This window comes from Carcharodon carcharias, chromosome 1 (genome assembly GCF_017639515.1).
Source record: "Carcharodon carcharias isolate sCarCar2 chromosome 1, sCarCar2.pri, whole genome shotgun sequence".
Lineage (NCBI taxonomy): Eukaryota > Metazoa > Chordata > Chondrichthyes > Lamniformes > Lamnidae > Carcharodon > Carcharodon carcharias.
Genome location: NC_054467.1, coordinates 173630332 through 173655623, shown reverse-complemented (window position 1 = coordinate 173655623; position 25292 = coordinate 173630332). Strand labels below are relative to the sequence as shown.

The window sequence follows — 25292 nt, the reverse complement described above, 5'->3', positions numbered from 1 at the left end:
GAAGTCCCAATGTCTGATAGCGGGAAATGCGGCCCACCTTCAGCGGGTGGAGTGGACGATCATGAACTGGTTTCATGAAATTGTGAAACCAATTTCTTGCCATATTGTCTACTCATGCCATCAAACACGCCCAACACCAGAGGGCACGGACGATTCAGCCCCATGTCTTTGAGGCAAAGAATACTGATGACGAAACGTAGCACCTCAGCATTCTTCTCCTGAGATTCAGGTTCAGTTTTTTTGATGTTAACACATTCTTCATTCTGACGAAGCTGCTCTTGGCTATCTCAGTTCTCCTTTGGATCTCACAGTAACATTTCCATGGTCACCATTGTCTTAGTCTTCTTCACGTTCATTTTTAATCCATGTTCCTCACTCCTTCCTCTCATTTTATTTACAATTTCCTCTAGTGCCTCTTTGCAATCTGTGCAGTGTCATCTGTGTATCTCAAATTATTGACGTTCAACCCACCAGATCACTGCCTGTTGTATTGAAGCTGAGGATCAAGGTGAAAATCCCAAATAGACATCCCATGAAGGACCAAGCCAGCCTGTTGATTCTTAACACCTCTTTCATGCAGTTTTCTATTTTTCCACTCCGGTAGACGGTCCACACGTTACAAGTTCCGGCATTCTAGAGTTCTTGCCTGGGTTTGAGAGTAGCATCATCAGATGATAGGCTTTCTTCCAAGTTTGGACTGCCCTTCTCATTCATCTAGCTACTCCTACTTCCCAGCAAGTCCTCTTCTTCCCTGTTCCTGTTTAGAGTAGACATGGTACTGGGTTTGTAACCCCAAGATCAAGAGTTCAAATCTCACAATGGCAAACTATGAAACAATGTAACTTCATCTGAAACAGATGGAAACGGGTTTGTACTCGAAAGAATTACAGCAATAAACAGGTTCAGCTTCCTGATTGGGCTCCGCTGCAGGCTGCGGTTGTGTGCTGGGTATTGTTGGAGCTGGAAGGAACCAGGAGTTGTTGCTGAGATTTTGCTTGGCCTAAATAGCCAAGTGGTTATGGTACTGGGATTGTAACCCTCAGATCGAGAGTTCAAATCTCACAATGGCAAACTATGAAACAATGTAACTTCATCTGAAACAGATGGAAACGGGTGTGTACTCGAAAGAGTTACAGATGCTGCCAGACCTGCAGGAGTTAGGAGGCTGGTAAAAAGACCTGGGTATCAAGAGTTCAAATTTCACTATGGCCAATTATGAATCAAGAGTTCAAATCTCACAATGGCAAACTATGAAACAATGTAACTTCATCTGAATAGGAACAGATGGAAATGAGTTTGTACTCGAAAGAGTTACATCACTACTACTGTCTACACTAGGTTCCATGATTAACTAACTTAATATGTACCCTGACTCTCCCAAGGTGACAGGCCATTTCTCCATTTAAGTTTGTTTGAGTAGTTTCAGCCAGAAAGCCAAGCACCTCACTGCACCCTATGCCATTCATTCTGTATGTTGCAAATACCAGCACGGGTCCATACACGCCAGCAAATTTTTATAATGAGTTTGAAGACAGAGCATTGTCCTGAACCACTAAATGAGGAGGAACAAGTAATGGTAGCAGTAGAGGGTCAGCTCATGTCCATTCCTCACCTGCAGGACTTAGAAAGTCAAAGCTCATCAGCTGGAATAGTACTTTCAAAGTTTGGCTAGGAGAAAGGAGCTGCACAGGAAGCCTTCTCAGCACTGTGGTCAACCATGCAGCTGGGGGAAACATGAGGTGCAATTCAACCAAACTCCCATTTGCAGAAAGAAGATCACCCTGAGCCTTCCCTTCTCCAACATAAATATTTCCAGCTTCTGTTGCCTCACCTCTTGACTCAATTTAGCTGCTCCTTCAATGATACAAGAGACAAAATTATAAAGATCACTCCAGGGCGGATTAACCCAGCACTCCACAAACTCAGGGAAACTTTGAGATTTTTTTCTCTATTGCAATGTAGGGCAAACTTGTGTTTTTTTTCTCTCTGTATATCTGCCACACACACTGCTGATTGTTTCAACAATTTCTCTGTCAACCCTCTCAAATCCTTATTCTGTAATATATTTTGCACAATAATACCACTTCGCATTTATTGCCACTGTTATTATTTTTCTCCAATTCCATGATTTTGAATTTGTCCACATTAAATAACACCTGCAAGTTATTGACCAATTTTCCAATCTATTCAATTCTTTTATATTTGATCAGCCTTTTCCCTATTGTTTATATTCCCTGCCAATTTGGTACCCTCTGCAAACTTGAAGAATTTTGTTTTTGTAACCACACCCAAATAATTTATGTACATTGCAAATGGCAATAGACTCAGCAGTAAACCCCAGAAAGAAAAGAGAGGCCTTAAGCAGGTACAAGGGAAGCAAATCAGCAGAGGCATTAGTGGAGTACAGAAAGAGCAGGGTGGAGCTTAAGAAAGCAATTAGGAGAGCAAAGAGGGGATATGAGAAAGCTCTGGCTGGTAAAAGTAGGGAAAATCCCAAGATATTCTATAAGTATATCAATGGGAAGAGGATAACCAGGGAAAGAGTAAGACCCATTAGGGACCAAAGGGGCAATCTATGGGTGGAGCCAGGGGACATCGGTTGAGTGTTGAATGAATACTTCACATCCGTCTTCATCCAAGAGAATGAGGATGAAGGTATGCAACTCGGGGAGAGAAACCGTGAGGTTCTTGAGCAAATTGATATAGGGAGTGACAAGGTATTGGAGGTGTTGGCAGGCTTAAAGGTGGACAAATCTCCAGGTCCGGATGATTTGTGTCCCAGGCTGCTGAGGGAGGCAAGGGAAGAAATTGCAGGGGCTCTGACCCAAATTTTAAATTTCTCTCTGGCCATGGGGGAGATGCCAGAGGACTGGAGAACAGTTAATGTGGTTCCACTATTTAAGAAGGGTTGTAAAGATAAGCCAGGGAACTACAGGCCAGTGAGTCTCACGTCAGTAGTAGGGAAATACTGGAGAAAATTCTGAAGGAAAGGATCTATCTCCACTTTGAGAGGATAGGTTTGATCAGGGATGGTCAGCATGGCTTTGTTAGGGGGAGGTCATGCCTAACAAATTTGATTGAATTTTTTGAGGAGGTGACCAGGTGTGTAGATGAGGGTAGTGCAGTTGATGTAGTTTATATGGATTTCAGCAAAGCCTTTGACAAGTTCCCATATGGGAGACTTATAAAGAAGGCAAATGCACATGGGATACAAGGTAATTTGATAAGGTGGATTCAAAATTGGCTTAGTTGTAGGAGGCAGAAGGTGATGACAGAAGGATGCTTTAGTGACTGGAGGCCAGTGTCCAGTGGTGTACCACAGGGATCTGTGCTGGGTCCCTTATTATTCGTCATTTATATAAATGACATTGATGACTATGTGGGGAGTAGGATTAGTGAGCTTGCGGATGACACAAAGATTGGAAGGGTGGTTAACAGTGAGGCTGAGTGTCTTGGGCTACAGGAAGATATAGACGGGATGGTCAAATGGGCAGATAAGTGGCAGATAGAACTTAACCCTGAAAAATATGAGGTGATATACTTTGGAAGGAGTAATTTGACAAGGAAGTACTCAATGAACAGCATGACACTCGGAAATTCTGAGGAACAAAGGGACCTTGGTGTGTGTGTCCACAGATCTCTGAAGGCAGAGGGGCATGTTAGTGGGGTGATGAAAAAGGCATATGGGACACTTGCCTTTATCAATCGAGGCATAGATTACAAAAGTAGGGAGGTCATGTTGGAATTGTATAGAACCTTGGTGAGGCCACACCAGAGTACTGTGTGCAGTTCCGGTCGCCACATGTGATTGCACTGAAGGGGGTGCAGAGGAGATTCACCAGGATGTTGCCTGGGCTGAAACATTTAAGTTACAAAAAGAGGTTGGAGAGACTTGGGTTGTTTTCATTGGAGCAGAGAACACTGAGGGGCAACCTGATCGAGGTGTACAAGATTATGAGAGGCATGGGCAGGGTGGATAGGGAGCAGCTGTTCCCCTTAGTTGAAGGGTCAGTGACGAAGAGTCATAAGTTTGAGGTAAGGGACACAAGGTTTAGGGGGATGCAAGGTAAACATTTTTTATACAGAGGGTGGTGACGGTCTGGAATGCACTGCCTGGGAGTGTGGTGGAGGCGGGTTGCCTCACAGCCTTTAAGAAGTACCTGGATGAGCACTTGGCACGTCATAACATTCAAGGCTAAGGGCCAAGTGCTGGTAAATGGGATTAGGTAGGTCAGGTGGTTCTCACGTGTCGGTGCAGACTTGATGGGCCGAAGGGCCTCTTTTGCACTTTGTGATTCTGTGAACACATGAGAAGTCACCTTCCACCCTAGCAATTCAATTCCATGGACAACCAATTTCAGTCAACTTTCGATCCATTTCAGAAACAATTCAATTGTGCCATGCCTGCAAGCTCCTCTGTTTAATGCAAATATTTACTGCAGAATGGCTTATATTATAAACCTTCCCTGCGGTATGTCAGCAACAAATCTGCTTCTCTCATGTTCCTTTTGGGCTGTAACTTAAAACCTGATGATCTCAGTCCTGAACTTTATTATTTTAATTTTTTTAAAGAAAATCATGCTTTGCTTTCTGATAATTCTAAGTTGTGCATGATCAAGACTGAACATCAAGCTGCCTGTTAGTAAAAAAGGATAGCTGATCATATATGACATACTACTTAATGTCATATTAAGTAGTGGTGAAAAAGGCATATGGGACACTTGCCTTTATCAATCGAGGCATAGATTACAAAAGTAGGGAGGTCATGTTGGAATTGTATAGAACCTTGGTGAGGCCACAGCTGGAGTACTGTGTGCAGTTCTGGTCGCCACATTATAGGAAGAAGAAAGAGCCAGAATCATAAATATTGAGAGTGATGGTGACCTTGACCATCACAGGCAATGTAACATGCAGTCGAAGATTTTCTGCTGGCCCGTCTGCAGATTTAATTTGGTTCCAATCTTTCATCACCGATCATACCATCTGGAAACCATCTGAATTCTATATTAAACCACCTTCCAATCTTATGATCTGAAAAGAGGATGCTTGGTGTTCTCGCCAGTATCTATTCCTCAGACAGCATCATTAATTACCTGATTATTGTCACACTGCTGTTTGTAAGATCATGCTGTGCACAAATTAGCTGCCATATTATCCACAACAGTAACTACTCTTCAAGAGTACCTCATTGGCTGTAAAGGGATGTCCTTAGGTTGTAAAAGGCACTACATAATGGCAGGAATTTCTTTCTTCCTCAGGCCCCTTCTTTCCTTCCACCCACCGCCTGCCCAGTAGAAACAATCGTGCAAATATCCATCCCAATACATCACAATATTGTTGACTCCATCGCAGTGCTAATGTAAAAAATAAATGATCGGAACTATAGATAGACCTGAAAGCAACTATGCCAAATGACTACTAGGTAGGTCAGAGTAAGCAACTAAGCAGTGTGATGAAGCACTTGGAGCCAGCAGCTAAACAAATAGTTGGACTGGAAATGTTAAGGTGGAAGGCAAGCAGTAGGGCTAACAAGCACCTGGGGGAAGGGGGAACAGGTAGGTCAAGAATTATTGGTCCAATCTACCTGTGGTCTTCCCTGGTTCATACCTGAGCTGTTACTAGACCATTCTGCTCAAGGGTGTTTTTTTCCGCTGAACTGAGTTTTTCTACTGTATTTACAACTTCAGAGAACATGGTTTGTGAGGAATGTTGCATAGGAACCTGCTGCACCCTCCTATTTTGTGAAATAGCATGATTATTTGCAAGCCCAGTACACAAATGCTGCAATATGCCTGTATAAACTCAGGTTGTGTCTGCATCATAAACTCTCGATTCTGACCACAATATCTTTGCAACTGGTCAATTAATTGCTATCTAATTTTCCATGATCAAACATTATTTTTTCAAATATAAATTGTGACTTGGTAAAATCCAAAATGATAAAAAAATTCCTGCACTACTTCAAGTTTGAAGCTGAAAACAAACACATTTTTACAAGACTATTAACCCTGAAATTCTCAGGAGAACATTCAAGGTGGCTACTGACAGCGTATTTCTTGTAATGGTGATAATATTGAAGCAGTTTTAAAATCTGATACAATTTGACAGAATTGCTTAGTGATGTCAACCTGAATTCTTCCTAGTTACCTAAGATTGCTGACAGTGATAAATCATTTTGCAGAGCATACCAATAGGGCTTTTCTGAACACGCACCTCATTTAATTTAGGTAGCCTTCCCTTTTCACAATCTTTCCTAACATAATTTTTTACATTGGAGAAACCTAGAATGAAACACCATTGGCAAGGTCACTGTGCTCATTAAAGGCTGATGTCAGATTATTTATATTATTGTTAATGCATGTGTAGGAACAAGAGGTACGCTGTAGAAATCTGATTTTGTGGATTTAGAAGATATTCCACATCTAGCAAGCTGTTTGGGAGAATTACAACTAAAAGTTTCATCATGAGAAAACGTGAAATCATTAGTAATCTACCTCCAAAAATAATACTTTGGCCAAACAGCCTCTAATGCGGAGCAAAACATTTAACACATAACAATGTACTTTCACAAAGTTAAATTCTAATATTAAACATGCAAATGCAATTTTTGTAATTTTTACCAGGTATGAGCCACTGTAAAACGACGCTTCTTTTGATGTTTATTCAACATCATTCTTCGCAGAAGTCGTGGTGAATTTCTGGGTGAAATGTTGGGAGATAACCTGGGTGAAATGGATGGTGATTTCCTTGCAGATTTAGGCTTTTCATGTCCCAGCAAGTTTCCACTTAGGATCTTCAAAAGAGCTTCATTTAGTAATGGATTTGGACGAAATTCCTTTCTTGGATCAGGTGAGTTTGCAACGTCCTGGCTTGTTGCTTGTGCTGCCATTATTTTACAAAAATCATCCACAGAGATCGTTTGAATCACTCAACAAGTCAAATGACAAACGGTATTTTAAGACTAATTCCTTGTGAGAGTCAAAATGAATTGACAAGTATGTCTGCAAATTTTCACCACAAAAGGTTTTCTGAACAATCTGCTCAAATGCTACACCAATTACGATTCTGAAACAGTAAGAATACAGCTAGCAGTAGCACAATAGCTATTCGTACCTAAATCAGTTCTACAGGAATCTATTTCTGTAAGGCAAGCAGCAGAAAAGAAGGAGCATAAGGGTGAACACACCCCAGCCACTGTCAGCACGATCTAACAACCAATCAAATAGGCTACAACCAATAAGTCAGGTTTTGCAGTTACTTCTGGTTCTCTAAGTACAAAGTATTCAGTATGAGGATCCTATCAGTTATGAAAGTAAAATACTGCAGAATTCATAACCAGTATCTCCTTCGGGTGCTTTTTTCCGGTCATTTGACCCTTCTCTGCAATTTACATTTGCAGGAAGTGTGTCCCTTGACAACGAGAAAGTAAATGTTTTCCTGTCACAGTAAAACTGGGCTCTTGTCCAATATAACTTGATTCAACAGATAGCAGCCAGGGAAGCTCCTATCACTTTGTGTCTTTTGTTCATGGTCTTGCTCATGTAAACGTGAAAAAAGCTTTTTATATTGTTGTAAGAAAAGGGACAAAATGAAAATATCTTATTGATTTATCACATCCAATAATATTCTACATAATGACAAATATATTTTTGTTTTATTAACTCTTTACTCAGCAAAATCAATAATGCATTATCCTCTTCAAAACCTTACATTCATTGCTTCAGTGCAGAATGGCATTTTAGTATAAATTTTATAAATCCCGGAAATTTATTAGTGAAAGCTACGTGACAATTTCACGTATTTTATGGGCAGAATCTTTTGTTTGGCGAGCAGGGGGGGCGAGTGGGGTGACACCGGGCATGCGTCATTTAGATTTTCAGTTCGGCAGGTACACAGCCGAATCGGCTGCGTGCCCGCCAAACTGTCAAGGGCCTATGAAGGCCATTAAAAAAGTAATCAGCATGATTAATGGACAAGGCTGGTCCCAGGTGGGCTTCTGAAAGAACATAAAACCTCATCCACGGGCAAGATGAGGTTTCATGAGGGTATTAAAATTTTTATAAAATGTTTAAATAAAAGAAATTGACATGTCCCAGCTCATGTGACAGTGGTACGTGAGCAGACATGTCAGTAAGTTTTTTCTCCTTTATTGAACTTTTCAAACCAGAGCCGATCTCCCTGAGGCAGCACTTTGCCTCAGGGAGCTCTGTGTGCTCTTCTGCACGCATGTGCTAAAGAGCTCACTCCCATCCCAGGGAATTCGCCCCCCCCACCCACCCGCATAGCGTTTCCTGGCAGACGTCATGCTGGGGCCCCCAATTGGGGGCGCTGAATGGGTGACCACCCGCTCGTGCCCGCTCCCGCACATCCCCCCCCAAAGGGGGGGAATTGTTGCCCCATATATATTTGCTTAGGTGATAACTCGCAAGCAACATTAAGGGAGCAGGACTGGTGTACAATGCACATGTACAGTCTCATGTGTGCTTATTACTAATGGGTGGATCTGGCAATTTTTATCTGCAAAGAAAATCAACTTCAGATGAAAGGGCAAGGAAATGGTTGAGTTCTGCAAAGGTCAGTACACAGACTAAGGATGTCATGGCCCTAAGTGTATTCATTGGGGGTGAAACTATGATTCCCAATTCTTCCAACGTGTTTCTACACGCTTACATAAAACTTACAGCAATTTAAATCCAGAAACTATTGTTCTGAAGATATATCTTTTAAAATTGATAGATCATTTTTGCTCACTAACTGTAAAGACTAAAATATCAAAAGTGAACTAGTTCAAATTTATGAAATGTATTCAACTATTAATCTGGAAAATTACCAAATCGATACTGGCAGTCTAATGACTGGGCAATATTATTCAGTGACTATCTCAACCATAAAGATCATGAAGCTCCCAGAATTGATAACTGGTGTGTGCTTGGTTAGCTGATCTCACTTGGCTAGTGCTAAGAGGGGGAAAGCTGACTAGGTCACTTTTTTCTGATTCATACACAGCAGAGGTTGTATACTTGCAAGCAAAAATGAAATGAAAATGAATTTCTATAGCATCTTCCGCAATCTCAGAAAGTTACCCAATTATGTACTTTGGAATTGACATAGCTGCCATAATGCAGGGAAACAGGGTAACCAATTTGTGTTCAGCAATTTGTGAGCTCCTATGGCATCGTTTACATCTGCCCGAGATGATATTCGGGGCCTCAGTTTAATGATTTGTGCACAAGATAGCACCTCCAACAATGCAGCACTCCCTCAATATTGCACTGGAGTGTCAGGTTACTATGATTACTAATGATACATCTAAGTATGGGAAAGTGTTCTCAACAAATTTCTAATGAGCTCACTGGATAGTAGGGACTTTTTAATGATTAGAAACTGACTTGCTCAGGAGGCCAATTGATTTGTTTTAAATTAAAAAGTGAAATGAAGCCAAAAAAGTGGATTGCAATAATGGCATATGCTGCTTCTCAAAAACATCACTGGATGGAGCATTTCTGCGCAATCAGCAGCATCATGTACCAGTTTGTTGTCAGAGCGGTATAAAAGATAAATTCACGTCTATGCGGAATGTCAAATCTCTCTCAGCACAATGCAGTAATCATATGGTTGGCATTCTGAAATAGATAATATCCCAACTATAAACATGATAGGATTTGCTGCTCTTTCATTAAGCACATAAATCCCTGTATTTACTATTTTTACTTCAATATGTATCTCTCTGGACCAAATGCTTCCTGTAAACAACAATTTATCCTTAGACTTCCATCAATGCCATTTTTCAGCCAGCTGTTGGGATATACATGACTTGGTTCACCTTCTAATTTTACCTTCCTACTGTGGAGAAATGTCTGCCCTCTGTCAACGTTTTTCCACATCGGCAAAACTAGAGGAGGGTATGATTTTTGCAGAAACAATTCTGTAGCCTATAAATGATTAAATAGCTGGATCTAAATTACATGTTACAGTTTAAGCTGAAAGATTTTGATGTATTACTAAAGGCTTACTTTGAAGCTCTTTGGTAGCTTATATGACATGTATCAGCTGTTTTAGATTCACATATCCACTACTTGGAAAAAAAACATTTAAATGCATCATTGGTTGCTGAGTCCATTGAGAATTGAATAGATCTCAATGCTTAGACCTAATCCTACCAATCACATTATCAATGCCTTGGTAACAGGAAAATATCTATTCAATAGTTGTTTCATTGTCAAGCAAGTAAAAAAAAACACTGCAATTAATCTTGTGATTAAAAATTTTAACCACATTTATGTTTTAATTGCATATTTAATACCGTTGTGATCAGCGTTTATAAGTATCCACATGTCAATTTTATTTTTATCGTTTCTAGCTACCATATTGGTCATATTGGCATCTGTTTTGGCCTATGTGCCAGTATGACAGCCTTACCTTTATAGTTAATGAAGGATGATTTGTCAGCTAGGAGAAAGGTTGATTAAGAACTGTAAATTAATTCAAAGAGCTTTGATGAATATACATTACAATTAACAGCATCATACAGGGACAGTCAGAAGTCCTCAAATATCTCCTACAGAAAACTAAAGGAAAGGTTAAATGGACAATCACTTTACAAGTCATTCCCAGCCTTCGGTGATGATAAGTAGCATTTTTAATGTAGCTGAGTGACTAGCATCCTGTTCAAATGTGAACTCAGCTTCCAAATGGTTCAGGCCATGCCTGCTGCCACCTGTTTCACACTTTGCCTCCCATTATCCACTGGCATATTGTACAAACACCCCATTCATCCCAGCGCAATGGTCATGTCTTCTGTAGATCCCAAACTCTAAAAGTCCCTCCCTAATTCTTTCACCTCTTCACCTTGCTCTCTTCCATATGGAGCAGAGATGCAAATAGAAGGAAAGAGGAAATGGATAGCATTGAAGACCAAAGAGAAGGCAACAGAATTTAGGAGAAATGCTTTTGCTGTGAGAAAATGAGTGAAATACCAAGAATTACTTTGGAGAGGAAGAGTATAGAAGTTGAAGTGGTCCTTTGATTTTGGGGAAGGACAGTGCTGGCATTAACTGAGATGCAGTTCAACAGGAGTGCCAGCAAAGTCTTGGGTGAGGATGAATGCCAACTTAAAGTGGGGGAGTAAAAGCAGAGTACCAGCTGAGCTGGACTGGAGAAATAGATTTAAAGTTTGGGTTGATGGAAGACAGAGTTTGCTATGGAACTGGATAAAGTGAAGTATATCTGTGAACCGGGACTGGAGGGATAGAATGCTTTGTATTGGAAATCTGGCTGTGGGGTAGTGGCTGCTGAGGTAAATTTTGGACAAGTGATAAACTAATTGGCCTGCTGAAATTCCAAATTCAAACCCATTTACGTGGATCAGGGATTATTAACAACACAGGGCGGAATTTCCCAGATTTGTACTAAGTGCAGTAGCAGGTGGGCAAAATGGCATCCTACCCACCAATGGCGATGGCGGGCTTTCACGCCATTTTGTCCCAAACCTGCCTCATTATTTATGCATTCCGGGGAACATGCTGTTTCCATGGCGGGTGAGCTCTCATTCGCCCCCTGTTGCATCACTCCGGCCACCATGTTTAAAAGGCAACCACCAGCACAGCGCTCATCGCCATCAGCTCACCACCACTGCCCGAGTGACATGGCCAGCAAAGGAAAAAAGACTGCAGCCCCCCGGTTTAACGATGGATGCCATGGAGGCCGGTGGGATGCCCTATACCCCTGCTCTGGCTGCAGGATGGGCAGCAACGACACCAACCCAGCTTGGGAGGCGGTGGCAGCGGTGATTAGCACAAATGTCCTTCAGAAGAGGACAGCCACCCAGTGCCGCAAGAGGATGAGTGATCTCCTCCATTCCACCAGGTTAAGTCACTCTTTTCATCACTCTCAACTCATATACTCACAAACCCATCACACATCCAAAGGGCCCTCACTCACTGCCAATTCAAGGGACATCACCATTCACTCACTCACACACATCTGCGTTGTCCTCGGCCCATCCATAGGACCACTCACCACCCTCACAGGTCAGGCACATGTATCATCTGACCCAGCAGGCGTCCTGATACACTCTCTCCATCTCTATCCATGCAGGGCAAACTGGCACACAACAGGAGGGAAAGGTTACAGACAGGTGGAGGAATGCCAGAGTTTAAGGTCCTTACGGAATTTGAGGGAACAGCCATCCAGCTGGCCGGTGATGGTCAGGACCGGTTCTGTTCTGACGGTGAGGTCGGCGCTGCTCTACCAAGTGAAGATCCAGAAGTGCAACATCCATCAGACAACCATGCTGTGAGTGATGTGTTCCATGCCACAGGCTACTTCCATGCACTAATTAACTCCCCTTGCTTTTGCAGGCCCATCGTTCCAAGAGCCGATGGATTCCATGATCCAGAGCCTCCAAGTCACTTCAGAAGGGACATCCGAAGGGGAACCAGAATGCACCGCTCTACAAGTTGTGTCACAGTGCTCACCCACACCCTCCACCAGCGCAGAGACACACACCTCGATGGGACCTAGCTCTAGAATAGGCACAGGATCAAATCTGGTGAGCACATCACACAGTCTGCACCACAGCAGATGGAGGCAGGGACTTCCGAGGTCCCTGGCATTTGGAGGGCTGCCGGAGGCCAGGAACCTATTGAGTCTGAGTCAGATGAAGAGCCTCTGGAATCAGTCGTGTCACAGTTGCTGGAGCTGCAAAGGCAAGCTCGGGAACATCAGGAAGAGATGTCTGCTGCACTCCTCAGATTGCAAGGCACAATGGGGGAATCCATCCGCCTTCAGGCTGAGGTGATAGTGCCGGCATGTCAATGCACCGAGGTCAACACTGGCAGGATGGCGGCCACCATGGAGACTTTGGTCCAGGACGTCGCTCCTGCACTGCTGCTCTGGCATAACTCCATCGCTGATGCCATGGTTGGCCTCCAACAGTGTGTACATGAGAGGGGTGCTGGGCAGCCCGATCTCACTCCAGCTACCCCTTCCCCTCATGGAGTCAGCCAGGGGCCCTCAGACACCCATAGGGAGGACTATCAGCATGTGCACGCCCCAGGCTCATCCACCCAGGTGACTCCGGGAGAGTCTGGCCCATCCGGATCCCCTCTTCCTGTGACCTCCACAGCCCCAGCTTCATAGGCCGAGAAGGATGACACTGCCACAACAGCAGGACCCTGAAAGCAGGCTGGGGCCCTCCAAGTCTTGGCTTTCCAGAGGACACCTGGCAAGTCATCACAAACAGAGCGTCACAATCAGCAGGCTGCCTCCACCTCCGCTGTGGATGCCCTGGGAGCACCAAGACGTAGTGGCAGGGTTAGGACAGTGAAGGAAATGTAGTTGCACAGCCTGGGCATGGGTGTTGGTCACTTGTACATCCTGTTCACTATTGTCAATTAACTCCTAAGAATGTCTCCCTCCCTGTGGCTCCTTGCGCTGATGAGCAGTGTTCTTGTCACTCAGATATGAAATCTTTCTGCACAAAATAAAAGTCAGGTGTCTCAGTCCAGGGCCTCTTCCTTGTACTCTGCGCAGCCTTCAGACCAAAGTGATGGTCCAGCCTCACACTCCCTGGAAACATTACTGATGCCTACACCTCGGCAGTGCTGGTCATTGTTGCTAGAATGTAGTGGGCAGGAGTCAGAGAGTTCTCTCATACTCTCTGTGTGCTCTAAGGACACTTAAGGTGGGGCTGGGCCCCACTGCACCAGCATCTGCTACCAGTGATGCTGTGCACCAGCTCCTGAAGGACTCAGGTGGTGAAAGCGGACACAGCATCGGATGCGTCTAAAGTTTCATGGCTGCATCTCTATGAGATGGCCCTGCACATGAAGTGCAAGCGAGCTGCCCTCAGCCAGACATGTGTCAGACATTCTCAGAGGCTATGTGAAGATCTATGGAACGAGCAACAATTAGGGCCTCCACTGCATCTCCATGACAGGAGCATTCTCAGAGGGTATTGGTACTGCCATAAGCCAGACTGGAGTCAAATGTTCACAACTGTGATGTGACTAACAATGGGGACACTTCACTGCATGTCGTCATCATCCTCTACAAATCTGGCAGCTATGAGGGCCTCCTGGGTATGCCTGCCTTGTCTAGCCAGCATGAGAGCCTCATCCCCGTAATCGTCACTACTGAAGATCTCCTCACCCTTATCCCTGCTGCCGTCCTCCTCATCCGAGGAGATCTCCAGCTCCTCCTCAGCCAGCTCGTCTCCCTATTGGGGCACCAGGTTGTAAAGGGTGCAGCAGACGTCCATGACACCCTCTGCGGACTGTATTGCAGGGCACCGCCAGACCGGTCCAGGCACCAGAACTGCAGCTTCAACATCCCGATAGTCTGTTCCACCAAGTTGCGAGTTGCTGCTTGAGCCTCATAGCGTGACTAGCTGCAGTCTGAGGCCACCGCATAGGTGTCATCAGCCACGACCTCTGTGGGTTGCCCTTGTCCCAGAGGAGCCAACCCTGCAGCCTCTGTGGACCCTGGAAGACTGCAGGGATCTGTGAGTGACTCAGGATGTAGGCATCATGCACACTCCCTGGAAACCATGTGCACACCTGCAGGATGTGTTTCTGGAGGTTGCATACCAGCATGGAAGTGCATGGAAGCCCTTGCGGCTGAGGTAGTCCACCGTGTGTAGCGATGGAGACCTGAGCGCCAAATGGGTGCAGTCGATTGCACCCTGCACCTGTGGGAATCCCGAGATCAGGGCGAATCCAACTGCCCTTGCATCCAGGCTGTCCCAGACCCGGGCAAAAAGCACAAAGTTGTGTGCCCTCGAGAAGATGGTATCCGTAAACTCATGGATGCATTTGTGAGTGGAGGCTTGTGAGATCGCACAGAGGTCACCTGTGGAGCCCTGAAAAGAGAGACTAGCATAGAAATTGAGCAGCATGGTTACTGACAGTGGCCATTGACAGTGGATGCCCTCCATGTCCCCTTGGCGCAAAGTGGCAGATATGAGCAATCAGGTCCCTAGACATGCACAGTTGTTGGTGACACTGGTTCTCAGTCATCTGTAGGAATGACAGGTGGCGCCTATAGACCCTGGGTGTCGCTAGGTGCCAACCAGCCATGGCTCGCTGCCGTTCCTGGGCAGTGTGTGCCAGAGCCCCAGCAGCCCCTTCTTCCTGAGGTTGTGCCTCTGGCTTTGCAGGGCCAGGAGCCTCAGTCGCTCTCTCCTCTGTCTTCTTCACTCTCTGTAGGCCATCAGGTCACCAGGATCCATGATCCTGACATGGTCCTCCTGCAGCATGAAAAAGAGAGAGAGCATGGGTGTATTTAGCATCCTTTCCTGGCCCTGTGTGACCTGTGTAACACTTCCCGGGAAGTGCTGGCCACTCCTCAGATGGCCAGAGATGAGTTCGCTGCATGGCTGTCCTGTCAACCTATGACATGGGGGATGCTGGTCCAAACTGGGATGCTGAGATTGCAAGGGGCTGTGAGCACCTCCAGCAGTGACTGCTACATGGCCAGCATTGGGGAGGAGATTGTACAACTTGTGCAGTCCAACTGCTCGCAGTCTGTGCTGGGGGGTGGCGGGGGTAAGGTCTGGAGGACTTAGTGGCACATTGGTGCCTCCGCGTTACTTGCATGCCGGGCAAACTAGGAGCCCGACCCCAATCACGTCACTATGGCTGTGCCTGATCTGTCTCAGTTTCAGTGGGATGGTCAGTTTGTACAGGTGTCCCTACTGCATGGCCACTTCCTTCGCCTACCCTGCCCCCCACCTCAATTGGTGTGTGTCGGATCCAACGCCAGGGTAACAGTTGACCTCGGTCACACCCACCCCGACTACAGTCACCTCCAGGATCAGGCGGCACTTCCTCCCAGCCCCCCAGCACCCCTGAAGCCTGCAGAGCAACAGGTGACCCTGGTGAGCTGTGGAAAACGATGCTGTTCACTGATTTCGATTCCAACAAAGTGAAGGCCGCCAAGTGCATGTCGCCTGTGTGCCGTTGTGAAGCACGTTGACATGCTTTCCCGCCAATGTGGATGGACGATCCAGCAGGTGTTCAAGAGCCTGGCTGGATGGCCTTTTAATGAGATGCTGATGTATTACAATGAGCTCCCCACCAACCTTTGACAGGAAACATGGCCCGCCACTGGCAGGCTAAGCAGACGATCACAACCTGCCTTCCCACTGTCGTGAACCAGATCGTGCCATATTGTCTGCGTATGCCACCTATCACAACTGCTGCCAGCGGGCACGGAAAATTCCGCCCACAGAGTGGTTTCTTGAGAGAATGTCTGCTGTAAGGAGGTTCAAAAATTCCATTTTCCAGTGATTCATCATCTGTGGAAAAATGGAACAAGGGCTCCAAAGACTGGCCCACTAAGAGCCTCAATGAGCCTCTTTATGTTGGGGATTTTGAAATTGAAAGGAGCGAAAGGGAAAAAAATTGATCCATCCTGGAGCCTTATGTGCCATTCAGTTGAAAGAGCTGCATTCAAGGCTTTACATTCAATTACCACTTTGTAAGTTCAGTCTGACTTTTAAGCAGTGCAATTTTTTGTGCATTTTGCAGTATACCCACTGCTACAATTGCTGCTAAAGAATATAATTTATTGCAAAATGCACCAAGTAAAATGTCAATTTTTAAAAAAAATCTGAGACAGCATACCCCCCAAATGTAAAATTACACCATGCACTTCATTGCTGAGAAGTGTTGCCAGGGCCTTAAGCTCTATGTCAAAAACACTGAAGAGAAAATTTTGTGTCATAAAAAGCATCACCTTGCTTCATGTTGGATGTGCCATTTGTTTATGAATGTATAAGACTAATTATACATAATTACACTGAAACACTAGAATCCCATTTGTAGGACATAAGTTCAAATTCTACTTCTGGCTCACATTCAAAGCTGATTACCTGCAGTGAAAAAGCTCTGTTTTTTTTTGTATGTGGCCAAACTGCTAGATGTTGATAGGGGAAACAAATAAAATAGGACTGAGTCATATCTCACAGAAAAGGTGAACATCCATTCATATGGCCATAGAATGCACTGTCTGAGTTTTAGACATTGCGGTGCATCAGGGAGGGGGAAAGTTACCTAGCCACTTTGTTCCAGAAGACAATCACACCCCTTAGGTTAGGCAGAACTTTAGAGTTGATCAATGGTCAGGGATAGGAGTTGTGACTGCAAATCAGGCAGGTATTTGGACATAGCATGTTGTGATGGAAGAGCCTCAGCCAGCCCCTCACTTTGTCCAACAAGGTGCTTGCCACCTGGTGGATGAGGAGAAGGACTGCAGGGTGGATAGCCAACTGACCATGGCACCACGGTGCAGGATGACACTCAAATGAGAGGAGTGAAAAGGAATGTGATATTGACAGGAGATAGAATATAGTCAGGGATGGATACAATTCTCTGCAGCCATGACCGGGAGCTCCAAAGGTTGCACTGCCTGCCCGGTGCCAGAGCTAAGGATATCTCCTCACGGCTGGATAGGAACATGGAGTGGGAGGGGCAAGATCCAGTTGTCACGGTCCATGTGGGAACCAACTACATCACAGAAAGAGTTTTGAGGAGTTACGGTCCAAATTAAAATGTTGAACATCAAAGGTAATCATCTCTGGTTGTTACCTGAGCCACTCGCCAATTGGTATAGGGTCAAACAAATTAGAGAATTATACGCGTGGCTCAAAGTGGTGTGGGAAGAAGGGACAGCAACAAATCCCAAGGATCAGATGGCCTACAGCCTAGGGTTCTAAAAGAGATAGCTGCAGAGAGTGGATGCGTTAGCTATGAATTTCCAAAATTCCTTTGATTCAGGAAAGGTATAATTATTTTGGAAGTTGGAAAATGTTACACCGCTTTTCAGGAAAGGAGGGAGAGCTGAAACCAAGAACAACAGACCAGCTAACGTAACATTAGTCTTTGGTTAAATGGTGCAATCTATTAAGCAAGTCTTAACAACGCACTTGGAAAAGTACAGTATAATTAGAACATATCAGCAAGGAAAGAGAAAAGTCTATTAGAAAAGAAAAAGGTAACCTGTGTATGGAGATGGAAGATATGGATATGGGTCTTAATGAATGTCTAGGGGGCCAATTAAGGCCCGCCCAGCGTTTCGTGCAAAAGAGCGTAAAAAACTTCCAGAAGCACAGAGGGAGATTAGTTTAAGGTTTAAAAATTTAAATAAAGAAAAAATATTTTAAGACGTTCCCTCATGTGACAGTGTCACGTGAGCTGGGACATGTCAAGGAACATTGCTGAAAAAATTTATTTAATTTATAAACCCTTCATGAAACCTCATCCTGCCAGTGGATGAGGTTCCATGGAAAATGTGAAGGCCGCCTGGGCTCTTTGCCTGCCCACCAACCTTAAGGTTGGACAGGCAGCTCAGTTTATTACTTTAATTGATATTTAAATGGGCTTAATAGGCCTTTGATAGTTCAGCGGGCATACAGCTGAGTCAGCTGCGTGCCCGCCGAACTGAAAATCTAAATGATGCACGCCTGATGTCAGTGAGGGGGCTCTGACATCACCCCGAGTCATTTTACGCCTCGGCGAGTGGGCCCCATCCCCGCTCACCGAGCTGAAAATTCTGGCCCTAGTGCCAAAATTTCCCAGCAGAGGCAAGAATTGGGAGTCAGGACTGATCCTGTATCGTGTTCCCTCACATCCATTCTCCAGACTGCCGTGAAACACGATTTTGCAATGTGCAGGGCCTTAATTGGCCTGGAGATGGGTCTGATGCTCAATTAGGCAGACCCGACCCAGAAATGGAGGCAGGCTGATTCTGGAGCAAAATCGATTAAAGGACCACCTCTGCCACCACCTTTTCTAAAAATCACAAAATCACCATGTATTGGTGCTAGACAATAGAGGTCACTGAAAAGATTTGACTGCAGCACGTAGCGTGAGTACTGACCTTCATATTTTCTTTCTCCTTGCTCAGCAATATGTGATTGCCCCTGTGAAAGATAGCCTAGGATACTGGAACCCTTATGAAGTCGACAAACTATTGGCAACTCCTTGGAGCCTTTGTTCTACTGCCTCAGAGCCCCCTCACAAGTATAATGGTGGCTCAAATTGTCTCTGCTGGGCACTCCTGAGGCCTGGAGAACACTCTTCGCTGTGCTTGCTGCCACTGGGATGTCTCGATGACCTCTATGTATGATGGTGCAAGTGTCCCAATTCCAGGTGTACCCTTCTCATTGCTCAGGTGTTGTCCATGCAGCTGGGTTCAATGCTCTGATGTCTAGGCAATGCCAATTGTGTTCCCATAGGTGGCAGGGGCCTCACTACTGCTTCTCCTCTTGATGAGCTCCTGCAACTTTTTAGTACACAATCAGTTCTAAAGGACTCAAATGAAGTTTCAAAGACTTTCCTTGCCTGCTGACTTGACGCAGTTACTGTTCACTCCACTCACTGTGTGTGACTGCTGAGGGTAGCCGATTCCCGGCTGCCTCCTGGAAAACCATGTGGTGTTTAAAGTTGGGCTGCAACCAGCTTGATTGCTGTTTTGATAGTCATAGGTCTGGTTTGCCCCCCACATCCTTGCCCACACTACACAAAATATTGGGAGGACATAAACAGGCAGGATTTCTAGCCGCGTAGCTCAGCAACCAATTTGTTTACAACCCTGCCTCCATTCCGTCCAGACTCAGGGCCAGAATATCTGGCCCTTTGTGTCAGTCTTCACAAAGAGGGGAGTGAAGCAGGTATTGTAATTAACCAGGAGGATTGTAACATATTGGATGGGATAAACATTGTGAGAATATTAAGAGATTTAGCATCCTTGAAAGTAAATAAATCACGAGGTCCAGATGAAATGCATCCCAGGCTGCTAAAAGAAGCAAGGGAGTAGCTCTGGTCATCATTTTTCAATCCTCACTGGCTGAAGCATGATACTGCAGAACTGCTAACATTGTACTACTGTTTAAAAACAGAGAAAGGGATAGACCAAGTAATTACAAACCAATCAGCCTAACCTCGGTGATAGGTAAATTCTTGAAAACATATAGAGGACCAGTATAACCTGTCATTTAGAAATGCACAGACTAATCAGAGACAATCAGCATGGATTGGTTAAGGGAATGTTATTTCTGACTAACTTGATTGAAATTCTTGAGAAGGTAACAAGTAGGATTGATGAGAGCAGCACGTTTCATGTAACATACATGGTTTTCACCAAGACCATAAGACCAAAAGACATTGGAGAAGAAATAAGCCATTCGGCCCATCGAGTCTGCTCCGCCATTCAATGAGATCATGGTTGATCTGATAATCCTAAATTCCACTTTTGCCCACTTACTTAACTTGTCTATATCCCTCTGTAGACTCCTAGTGTCATCTGCACCACTTCCCTTCCCACCTATTTTTGTATCACCCGCAAATCTGGTGATAGTACATTCACTTCCCTCATCTAAGTCATTAATATATATTGCAAATAATTGAGGTCCCAACACTGATCCCTGTAACACTCCACTGGATACAGACTGCCATCCTGAAAATGCTCCCCTTATCCCAACTCTCTGTCTTCTATTAGGTAGCTAATCCTCTATCCATGCTAATATACTACCCCCAACACCATGAGCTCTTATCTTATTAAGTGGCCTACTGTGTGGTACCTTATCGAACGCCTTTTGGAAATCCAAATATATTACATCTACTGGTTCCCCTTTATCTATCCTGCCTATTACCTCCTCAAAGAATTCTAATAAATTTGTCAGGCATGATTTCCCCTTCAGGAAGCCATGCTGACTCTGCTTGATTAGATTATGTAATTCTAAATGCTCTGCTGTTACATCCTTTATAATAGACTAACATTTTCCCAATGACAGATGTTAAGTTAACTGTTTTTTGTCTCCATCCCTTTTTGAATAAGGGCGTTACATTGGCAGTTTCCCAATCCTCTGGAACTTTTCAAGGATCCTTGGAAGATTACTACCAGTGTATCCAATATCTCTACTTCTTTTAATATCTTAGGATGCAACCCATCAGGTCCAGGGGACTTATCGGCCTTTTGCTCCTTTAGTTTCCCTAGTACTTTTTCTCTAGTGATAGTTATTGATTTATTTCCTCCCCCTCTTTTGCCCCTTGATTATTTAATATTGGAATGTTATTAATGTCTTCTACCGTGAAGACTGAAGCAAAGTATTTATTCAACTCCTCTGCCATTTCCTGTTTTCCCATTATTATTTCCCCAGCCTCATTCTGTAAAGGGCTTATGTTCACTTTGGTCTCTCTCTTCCTTTTTATATATTTAAAGAAGCTTTTACTGTCTGTTTTTATATTACTTGCTAGTTTACCCTCAAAGTTTATTTTCTCTGCCTTTATTATGTTCTTGGTCATTTTTTGTTGTTTTTTTTTAAACTTTCCCAATCCTCTGGCTTACCACTAATCTTTGCCACATTGTATGTCTTTTCTTTTAATTTTATACTATCCTTAACTTCCTTGGTTAACCATGGTTGGTTTATCCTCTTCATAGAATCCTTCTGAGATATATCTTTGTTGTGAGTCATGAATTATTTCCTTAAAAGTCTGCCATTCTTCATCAAGCATTTTTTCTGCTAAAATTCTTTCCCAGTCCACTCCAGCCAACTCTGCCCTCATTCCTTTGTAATTACCCTTTTTTTAAGTTTAGCACAGTTCTTTCCGACCCAAGTTTCTCACTCTCAAACTGAATGTTAAATTTTACCATATTATGGTCAATGTTTCCTAGGGGATCCTTTATCCTGAGATCATTTATGAAACCTGCCTCATTACACATTACCAGATCCAAAATAGCCTGATCCCTGGTTGGATCCACAACATATTGTTCTAGGAAGCTGTCCTGAATGCACTCTATGAATTCTTGCTCGTGGCTACCTCTGCCAAATTTGATCATCCCAATCTACACGAAGATTAAAGTCATCCATGATTAATGTACTGCCTTTTTTACACACCCTCATTATCTCTTGATTGATTCTCTGTTCTACGGTATAGCTCCTGTTCGGGGGCCTGTAGACTACTCCCACCAGAGTCTTCTTCCCCTTGTTATTTCTTACCTCCACACATGTGGGTTTTATGTCTTCTGATCCAAGATCCTTTCTTGCTATCGTACTTATTCTATCTCGTACTAACAAAGCTACCCCACCACCCTTTCCTTCCTGCCTGTCGTTTTGAAAAGTCACATACTTTTGAATATTTAGTTCCTAGCTTTGATCTCCTTGTACCACTTCCCCACATGGCTATAAGATCATACCCATTAACCTCTATGTGTGCCGTAAATTCATTTATTTTGTTCCGAATGCTACATGCTTTTAAGTAAAGAGCCTTTAAGTGCATTTGAGTAAAGACTTAGGCAAGGTGCACATGAAAGTCTGGTTAAAAAAGTAAAAACTCATGGGATCCAAGGAAAAGTTGGATCCAGAATTGGCTTAGTGAGAGGAAGCAAAGGGTAATGGTCGACAGGTATTTCAGTGGCTGAAAGGCTGTTTCCTCTGGGGTTTGTCAGGACTCAGGACTAGTGCTCTTGCTCTTATGTATTCATTCATGGGATGTGGGCATCACTGGCAAAGCCAGCATTTATTGACCATACCTAATTGCGCTTGAGAAGGTGGTGCTAAGCTGCCTTCTTGAATCACTATAGTCCATGTGGTGTAGGTGCACCCACAGTGCTGTTAGAAAACGAGTTCCAGGATTTTGACCCAGCGACAGTGAAGGAACGGCAGCAATATAGTTTCAAGTCAGGATGGTATGTGGCTTGGAAGGGAACTTGAAGGTGATGGTGTTCCCAGGCATCTGCTGCCCATGCCCTTCTAGGTGGTAGAAGTCACAGGTTTGGAAGGTGCTTTTGATGGAGCTTTGACAAGTTGCTGGAGTGCATCTTGCAAATGGTACATACCACTGACACTGTGCATCGGGGGTGTAGGGATTGAATGTTTAAGGTGGTGGATGGGGTGCCAAACAAGCAGCTGTTTTGTTCTGGCTGCTATAGACCTGCTCAAGTTTAGCAGGAGCCACACTCATCCTGGCAAGTGGAGAATATTGTATCATACTCCTGACTTGTGCCTTATAGACGGTGGACAGGCTTTGGGGAGTCAGGTGGTAAGTTTCTCCATGGAATTTCCAGCCTCTGACTTACTCTTGTAGCCACAACTGGTCAATGATAACTGCCCCTCCAGATGTTGATAATGGGAGATTCATCAATGGTAATGTCATTGAATGTTAAGGGGATATGGTTAGATTATCTCTTGTTGGAGATAGTCATATCCTGGCTCTTGTGTGGTCCATATGTTACTTATCACTTTTCTGGCCAAGCCTCAATGTTGCTCAGATCTTGCTGCATGCTGGAATGGGCTGCTTTGGTATCTGAGGAGTAATGAATGGGACTGAACAATGTGCAATCATCATTGAATAGCCCCAATTCTGACATTATGTTGGAGAGAAGGTCATTGATGAAGCAACTGAAGATGGTTGGACTTAGGACACTACCCTGAGGAACTCCTGCAGTAATCTATTGGCCCTGGAGCTGAGATGATTGACTGCAACAAGTGCAACCATCTTCCCTTGTGATAGGTATGACTCTAACCAGTGGAGAGTTTTCCCCCTAGGGCAGGGCTTTCAGCTTGGCGGGTAGGTGCGCAGCTGACCCGACCGAGCATGAAATGACGTGCGATGACGTTGGCCAAGCATGCCGACGTCAATGTGCAGTCGCATGATAGTTCAGTCAGCGGGGGCACACTGGAGCCGGCAGCACGCTGCCCACAATTAAAAGGCCTATTAAGGTCATTAGGTTATCAATTGGGCTGAATTTTTCACTGCCCATTCAACCTAATAGTTGATGGGCAGGCGAAAAGGCCAAGCGGCCTTTGCATTTTTTTGGAAACCTCATCCACGGGCAGGATGAGGTTTCCAAAATCAAATACAAATGCAATAAAAACTTTAATTTTTAATTAAAACCATGTCCCTGCTCCTGACAGAGTCACATGAGAAAACATGTTTCATTAATTTTTTCCACTCTTCAATAATTTTTTCAATATTTTCTTCATTTCACTGAGACAGCTCCGTGCCTCAGGGAGATTATTCAGTGTTCTTTTCACGCATGTGCAAATTGCGCACTAGGCCTGCTTGCCCTTCTCCACCTGCCCGTACACGCAGAGCTCAGCGCTGCTGCTTGCATATCATGCTGGGCGGGCATTAATTGGCCTGCCCATGTAAAATCGTGGAGTACTGCCAATCACAGGCAGCAGTCGGCTTCCCGACTGCCCCCACCAATCCCGCACACCGAGGGCAAAATTCTGCCCCTGATTTCCATTGGCTCCAGTTTTGCTGGGGCTCCTTCGTGCCACACTTGGTCAAATGCAGCCTTGATGTCAAGGACAGTCATTCTCACTTCACCTCTGGAATTCAATACTTTTGTCCATATTTGGATCAAGGCCTAATGAGGCCCAGTGTCCCTGGCAGAATCCAAATTGAGCATCAGTAAGCAGGTTATTTGCTGTGTAAGTGCCGCTTGATAGCACTGTTGATGACACTTTCCATCACTTTGATGATGATTGACAGTAGACTGATTGGGCAGTAATCAGCCAGATTGTTTGTTTTCTGTACGCAGGACATCCCTGGGCAATTTTCCACTTTGTTGGCCAGTGTTGTAGCTGTACAAGAACAGCTTGGCTAGGGGTGCAGCAAGTTCTGGAGCACAAGTATTTAGTGCTATTGCTGGATTGTTGTCAGGGTCCATAGCCTTTGCAATTTCCAGTGCCTTTGGTCGTTTCTTGATATCACTTGGGGTGAATCAAATTGGGTGAAAACTGGCACCTGTGATGCTGGGAACCTCAGGAGATAGATCATTCAATCAGCACTTCTGGATGACAATGGTTGCAAATGGTTCAGCCTTCTTTTGGGCACTGATGTGTTGGTCCCCCCTATCATTGACGATGCGACTATTTGTGGAGCCTCATTACAGGAAAGATGTGAGCGCACTAGAGAGGGTACAGAGGAGATCAATAAGGATGTTTTAAGGAATGGAGAATCTTAACTATGAAGAAAGATTGTATAGGTTGGGATTATTTTCCTTGTAACAGAAGAGGCCAAAGAAAAATTTAATTGACATGTATAAAATTATGGGGGGTCCAGATAGAGTAGATAGAAACCCCGTTAGCAGAGAGATCAATAATTGGACATAATAAGAAGAGGAGTTGGAGAATTCTTTTCATCCTCAAAGCCTGAAAGGATGATAGAGGCAGAAACCTTCATCACACCTGACAAAACACTTGGGTCGGAATCATCCCAGATTTTCAGAAAGTGCAGTAGCAAGTGGGAAAAAGGATGTTTTACCCGCCGGCTGCAATGGCG

General features: G+C 44.4%; 1 protein-coding gene across 3 annotated transcripts in view; it reads right to left on the bottom strand.

Moving 5' to 3' along the window:
- Positions 1 to 25292, bottom strand: part of pde4d (phosphodiesterase 4D, cAMP-specific) — a 1628454-nt gene that overhangs the window by 1017173 nt on the left and 585989 nt on the right. The window contains exon 1 of one of the 3 annotated variants that reach the window (XM_041186378.1): positions 6621 to 7292. The exons of the other annotated variants lie outside the window; for them this stretch is intronic. Coding sequence (XP_041042312.1) covers positions 6621 to 6889 — 269 coding nt within the window. The 5' untranslated portion in view covers positions 6890 to 7292. Of the gene's footprint in view, positions 1 to 6620; positions 7293 to 25292 lie in introns of those variants that run through there. 3 annotated transcript variants of the gene reach the window in all.